The sequence below is a fragment of the Melanostigma gelatinosum genome, assembly GCF_949748355.1.
Source record: "Melanostigma gelatinosum genome assembly, chromosome: 6".
Taxonomy (NCBI): Eukaryota; Metazoa; Chordata; class Actinopteri; order Perciformes; family Zoarcidae; genus Melanostigma; species Melanostigma gelatinosum.
The window spans coordinates 7,734,368-7,741,160 of NC_136639.1; the positions used below are offsets into that span (position 1 = coordinate 7,734,368).

Here is a 6,793-nt window from a genome sequence, read left to right on the forward strand (position 1 = left end):
CAGTGCGATTATAATGCAGACAGATAGACGACAGGTAGGCAGAGTGGATAAGAGCGTTCGCTTGCGAGACGTGATGAGCTGACAAGAGAGACAATCTCCCTCCTAAACTGGAGAGATAAGGTTGTCAACCGCAGCTCTGACTCTGACACACACACACACGGACACACAAATATACTGTGTAGACAGTCAGATAGATGATACTTCATAAGAACTACCCAAACACACACCTTTAAGATGGCATCTTGCACAGTGTGGCCTGTCTCTTTGTGTTTGGGTGCACGGTGTACATTTTGTCGCGTGAGCGCATACACATTCAGCTGTGAAAGGATTAGTATGTGTATGTCTAAGACAGAGGGAGAGGCGACCACAGAAAGATAAACGAGGAAGTGTGAATACATTAAGTACACCGTGTAGATATTGTTTGTGGACCTTTCAGCTCAAGGAAATCCTTGTTTCAACATTCTGTCCTGGCTGGAATGTTGCCTGCGAGGCTCTTTTTAAGTGTTTGGGTCTAAATGCCATGTCTGCTACACCCCATGAAACTGTCTTAATCCACTTTTTTCCCTTGGTTTTATTACTGCTGGAGAAAACACTCGGGGTAGAGCAGAGCCCCAGCCTCAGGCCTCTATTCCCATTCCACACACCCCATAAGTCAGTCACAGATAATTAAATAGGAGTTATTTACCCTCGTTTTCCCTCCTCTGCTTCTCTGGCGCTTTTATCATTTCTCTCCCCTTCTCTTTGTACAGTACTACATGCAGCCAGACCTTGTCAAAATCTGGCTGACACCAGTGAAGGCCTGTATAACTTGAAAAGAAAAAAAGAAACAAGACTCTCATGAGCTCACATCAATGTCAGCCCCTCATTAAACAATCACACGGAGCATCTACACAACGCTAATCCCCGTGTGTGCCACAAAACACCTCAGCACTTCCAAACAGAGCAGGAGACAAACGAGCAGACGAGGATTCGCTTGAGCCAGGTTTGAAGAATTCATCTGCCTAATGTCAGCATTATATATTTACTCTGGAGTCAGGCAAACATCAGCCTTTCAACACAGGGATGAATTAGGCCCCGCCACAGAGCTATGGCGTCCATTACAGGCCTCAGCGGCTCTATAAATCACAGGATCACAGGGGCATGTGGGGTCTGCTCCTCCTCACTCCTCCTCGGGCTCTATCAGCCTCATCCTGGGGGTTTTGTTTGGCTGCTGTTTCAGTCAAACCCACTGCTTTGACACAGCCATGGAAAGGCATGGAAATGCCCCGAGGGCCAGCGGGACCTGGACATGCTGAGAAGCCTCTTTAACGGGAAAGCTGTCCTCTTAAAATATCCACAACAGGAAACAGCCATCAGTCATCGACACGCCAAAACAGCTGTTACCAGCCTACATCAAGGGGGCACATGAAAGGAGTTGCTCCCTGTTGTTTGAGCCCTCCCTTGTTTCATTCTCTCGCTGCCTTTGTCTGGCTTTTCCCAATGCCCTCCTCTTTGGTCTCCTTTTATACGCCTCCCTCTTCCTTATTCAACTCCACCCACACTGCAGCGACTTACCCACTCGCCCTTTTAACAAGTGGATGACTGTGTGACAAACAAGAGCGCTATCGGAAACCGCTCAACTTAACTAGCAGTCTGAGTTGTAAAGAAATGTTTGAAATCCCCTTGAAGCTCTCGGCAATGCCTTTGAATCTCGCAGTGAGAAAGCAGTTGTTGTGCGTCACCTGTTTATGTGTCTCGGCCCCAGGTGGTGACTGACAGTTTTAAACAAACAGGCGGATTCAAAAGAAGAGTGTTCCGCACTTAGCCCGGCGGCGTGCACGTCTGCGTTCGCATATTCTCGGGATCTCTGCAGGTCATTGAAGCGTGAGTGGCAGTGCATGGGCGATGAGTGACGACTAAGCCTAATGATGACGGGTTAAACAGTGATGCTGTTGAGTGAAGCTGAAGTGACTTCATCCTCCTCTCAGCTGCAGATAAATGGCGGCAGCCATTATGATCAGAGAGCAGGCTGGGGGCAACGGTTTCATAAGGCCAGCCTGTGTTGTGAAATGTTAAACAAGTTTACCTATTAAACCTCAGAAGAAAGCCTTGTTCAGATCTCTCGAGGCAATAATCAATGATCATTGGCACTACTTTAAACAGACAGTGTTGTAATATCTTTGATTATTGATCGGGTAACTCAAGTCAAGCCAGAGGGGTTGCAACCAGGATGGAAATCCCCATATGGAACCCCTTGTAAATTAAGTTACTTGGCAACCGAGGGCGAACTCCACAATCTTTTTGTTTCCTACGTTGTGTTCTTCTGTACAAGCTGGAGAAAACGTTTAAAGTATTGCGTTGGTGCATCTGTTATACTTCAATTCAAACTTGAATAAAAACAACTGCGTCATTCACTGTCCCAGTAGCAGTCGCAGCTATAATGCAATAAAGTGATTTACATACCATACATTCTGGTTCATGAACAGTAGGTTATTTTTATTTTTTGAATGCACCTATTTACAAGAAGGGGGTGGAGACCGACAGTTAATTCTCCATAGTTGTGGCTTACTGGTTAATAGTATTTTGTCACACCGTGTAAAATGTCACATCTATGATACAGTATTTATGTTTGGCAGGTTTAGTTTGTATATGGCTTATGGAGGTCTCTGACACAGATTTCCAACCATAGCCCACATTGCTGCCTGGCTATGAGGGTGAGGCCAGAACACAAACCACGCCTCGTCACATTGCCCCGCCCCTGCTTATGAATGCGGACACTTGTGATTGGGCAGCGGCGCATTGCTTTGAAATCCCTCCCATCACGTCGTTAGTATGTGGAAGAAGTGAGGTACTGTGAGAGAGACTGCTGCAGAGGGACAGAGATACATACGCAGGAGGACCGTCTCACACACACACCAACCTCTGCGCGGATATTCCTTCTACTTCGTATTTTGATGAGCAGTGACTACCTATGGTGTTTTGTTTTTATCGTTTCTTGCTCCATTCTTTCTTTTTCAACACTGGATGACGGGATATTTAGGAGTAATTAGCGGGTGATATTGAAGAGCCCGATAGATGATGACATTTGGGCAATTTGTTCCTCTTTAGAGACAGTTTGGGTCCGACGCGGAGGACGTGCACTGCGCAGCTACATGTCCTTCCGGATTACGGCACTCCCGTCTATTTATTGTACCATCATGAAACGTGCTGGTAAATAATTTTCAACCCTGCGTCCACCCGTTACATGCAGTCATCTCTCTTCGAGCCTCGATCCAGATGAGAGATTCCCCCGGTGGACCTGAACCGCTTTTACGCAGACACTCCCCGGAGCGCAGCGTCGCCGACGCCAGCGGTGATCAACACCGGAGAGGAGCGGAGAGACCGTCCGTTTCCATACCCACTTCTTGTCCTCCAACGGATCTCTTGCGTCAGGCTAAAAGGCTTCCTATCCAGATCGTAAAGATGTTGACGGCGCACGGCGGACACTTGCTGCACCCGGAGTATCTCCAGCCCCTCACATCCGCGCCAGTCAGCATTGAAGTAAGTTGATACAAATAAATTGTATTTACTCCAAGAACTGTTGGTGTCATCTGATGTCACTCTTCTTTCTTATATTAATCAGATAATATAATTCCATGGCGTAGGTTGAGTGTTACTCTTGGCAAATATGCCAGCATATGCGCCATTTTACGCACAGCGTTTTGTTAGCCAGCACCAGAGTTCCAAATGTAAATTACTGCAGATAATAAACCGTTTTTAAAGTAATATTACCTGTTCATTTGACCGATGTATTATAATGACATTTTTTCTTTCGAAATGTTTTCTTTCTTCCTTTTTTCTTTTTCTTTCTGTTTTTCTTAAACGTGAACTTTGCACCCTTGACATTCTTTGTTATATATACTTCGTACACGGTTTGGCCATATATAATAACAATACAATTTTGATGATTGCATATTTTAATTACAATCGAGTTTCTATGTCTCAAGATGCTTTAATTAAATCAAAGTATAAACAAACAGTTTGTTCACCGCCTTGCTCTCTTTTTTTCCTTCTCAGCTTGATGCCAAGAAGAGTCCTTTGGCTCTGCTGGCCCAGACCTGCTCTCAAATTGGCAAACCAGATCCCCCCTCCTCTTCCAAGCTGGCCTCCCTCTCATCAGGCAGTCTGGGAGACAAGGAATCATCAAGCCGATCCTCCAAGTCTGGAGAGAAGCACCAGTCCCTGGAAGACAAGTCCAGCTTCAAGCCTTACTCCAAGTCATCAGGCGACTGTCGTAAAGACGTTCTGGGGACAAAGGGGACTTCAGATAAAGCAGCTTTCAGGGTGCCAAATGGAAGCTCCAGCAGTGTCACTGCTTCATGTCCATCTTTTCCACCCCATTCCCAGTCACCCAGCTCCAGCCCTCCTCCCCTGCACACTCAGAGCCACAGACAAAGCCATTCCCCCTCCACGCAGCCCCCGTCACACTCCCAGGCCTCGCACATGGACAGCAAAACTGGGAGCTCAGAGCAGTCCAGCTCGGACAGTAATAACAACAGCGCTGGCAAAAAAGACTCAGATGCAGCTAAGTCAGGGATGGATGGGGCTCAGTTAGCCAACTCCAGCCACATACGGGCCAGTGCCAACTCCAGCAATGCCAGCTCTGCCAGCAGCCCGCGGCCAGAGAGCAAGGCCGACTCACAGGTCTCCTCACAGCCTGGCTTGGGCTCCGGGCACATCGCCCCCGTCTCCCCTTTTAAACCAGGACATTCTGTCTTCCCTTTGCCTCCCTCTACCATGGGCTACCACGGCTCCATAGTGGGGGCCTACGCTGGCTACCCCTCCCAGTTTGTTCCCGGATTGGATCACATCAAGTCTGGTTTGGGGTTAGGACTTCCTGGGAAGCACCCCAGTTCCAGCCCGCTCTCTGGAGCCTCACCTCCGTCCCTGATGCAGGGCTTATGTCGGGACCCGTATTGTCTGACTTACCACAATGCACCCCACCTAGGAGGAAGTAACTGCTCCACCTGCGTCCACGATCCCTCCAGCCTCAAGTCTGGTTACCCTATGGTTTACCCCTCCCACCACCTCCATTCCCTGCACCCCAGCTCCTTGTCTACCAACACCGCCCCCACCCTGTCCCACCCCCTCTACACCTACGGTTTCATGCTCCCCAACGAACCGCAGCCTCACGCCTGTAACTGGGTGTCTGTCGGAGGTCCCTGTGACAAGCGGTTCGCCACATCAGAGGAGCTACTAGCCCACTTACGTACCCATACAGCCCTGCATGGGATGGTGGACAGCAAGCTGTTGTCGGCCTACCCCTCATCGGTTTCATCGACAGCCTCTTGTCACCTCCACATGCCTCCACACAGCAGCGCGGGTACCCTGCCCAGCTCCTTCTCCCTCAGAGGCTCTCCTGGTTTGAGCCTGGCTCGCTACCACCCCTACAGCAAATCCCACCTGCAAGGAGCACCAGGATTTGCTATGACCAACCTCCCCTCCTCGGCTTATTACTCCCCCTATGCACTCTACAGTCAGAGACTGGGCTCGGCCTCAGCCCTTGGATACCAGTGATATCAGAAATAGTGTTGGCGCTCCCACAGACTGCAGGCACCAGCTTGGACTCTCCAGAGCGTCCCCGAAGATGGATTCCTGAGAGCAGGGTCATCACCAATACAGGGCATCATGCCTGATGGCCTGCCTGCCAGGAATACCACCTGTTAGCCCCAGGATTGTGACTGGCGCTCCGAAGGCACAAGACCCCGTGATGGATTGTCTGTAGAACCAACAGACTTTAGTGATGGCAGAGCTTGAAAATAATGGAATTGTGGGATTATTACAACAGTCTTGATTTTGGTTTTTATTTAGTTTTTCTCTAAATCTGTCTCCCAGAACTGAAAGTCTGTATTTATTTTTCACTCAAGCGCTTGGTATTGGGGGGGGTTTGCTGTCCAAATAAATTGTTCTGAAATATTCTAACTGAAAGAGAATGCTATAAGTATAGTACCATTCTGCCTATCATACACTCTAAAAATAAAAACCTTGCACCACGATGAAGATGGACTGTGAAGCTTTATTCTGGGGACGTCTTTTCATCTTCTGTCCTCTCTTGTGTTGGTATTTTTTTTTCTGCATCTTATTCAGACTCTGGAGAATTTGCATGTCCATGAGAATTACCTTGAACAATGCCATTATTTTTATTTGTAAATATGCAAAGATGTACCGGTAATATTTTTTCAAGCTTACTTGGCAGCAAGTTGGGGTCACAGATGCAAATGGTACAAAGATTAGAAAAGATGACATAAATAAAAACAATTAATGGTGGCTGTGCTATCCTACCAACAGGAAAAGGTCGTATTTTGTTAAATAAATGATACATGATTGCATTTCACCTTGTTTTCTTCCTTATTGTTTGCTTTAAATAGTACCATGAAGTAGCTTTTTTTGTCAAAGCGGGAGAGGATGGAATAAATCTCGCCAGGCTGCTGCACTGCACTTATCTAGGTCTATCTATCATTATGGCTGTTACAGCCACGCTATATGTGGCTGTGTGTAATAATTCATGGCTCATATCAGTTGACAGGGCTGTCCCAAAGAGGGCAGGCCGGGTCACATTAGCCCTGTTAGCTAGTCTCTGAGGACCTCCATCCCTCCTCCTCTCTCCAACACCCACATTGCTTTTGTTGTTGGGAGTGCAGCTTTTAATTGCCGATTCTTGTTTGTGAGGCCTGAAAACAGCCTCCTCAGCAGAGTGGATGACTGTGTGGAGTGGCCGCCGGGTCACTGGGACCTCAATAATGACCTGAGGGAGGTGTCGACCCAGGATCCCCTT

The 6,793-nt window shown here is 47.8% G+C and overlaps 1 protein-coding gene across 1 annotated transcript; it reads left to right on the plus strand.

The window, feature by feature from the left end:
* The first annotated feature begins 2,848 nt into the window (after positions 1-2,848).
* On the plus strand, positions 2,849-6,311 carry znf703 (zinc finger protein 703). Its single transcript, XM_079271117.1, has 2 exons — positions 2,849-3,519; positions 4,036-6,311. The coding sequence occupies exons 1-2, from the start codon at positions 3,256-3,258 to the stop codon at positions 5,533-5,535; spliced, it is 1,764 nt and encodes a 587-aa protein (XP_079127243.1). The 5' UTR covers positions 2,849-3,255; the 3' UTR covers positions 5,536-6,311.
* The last annotated feature ends 482 nt before the right edge of the window (positions 6,312-6,793 follow it).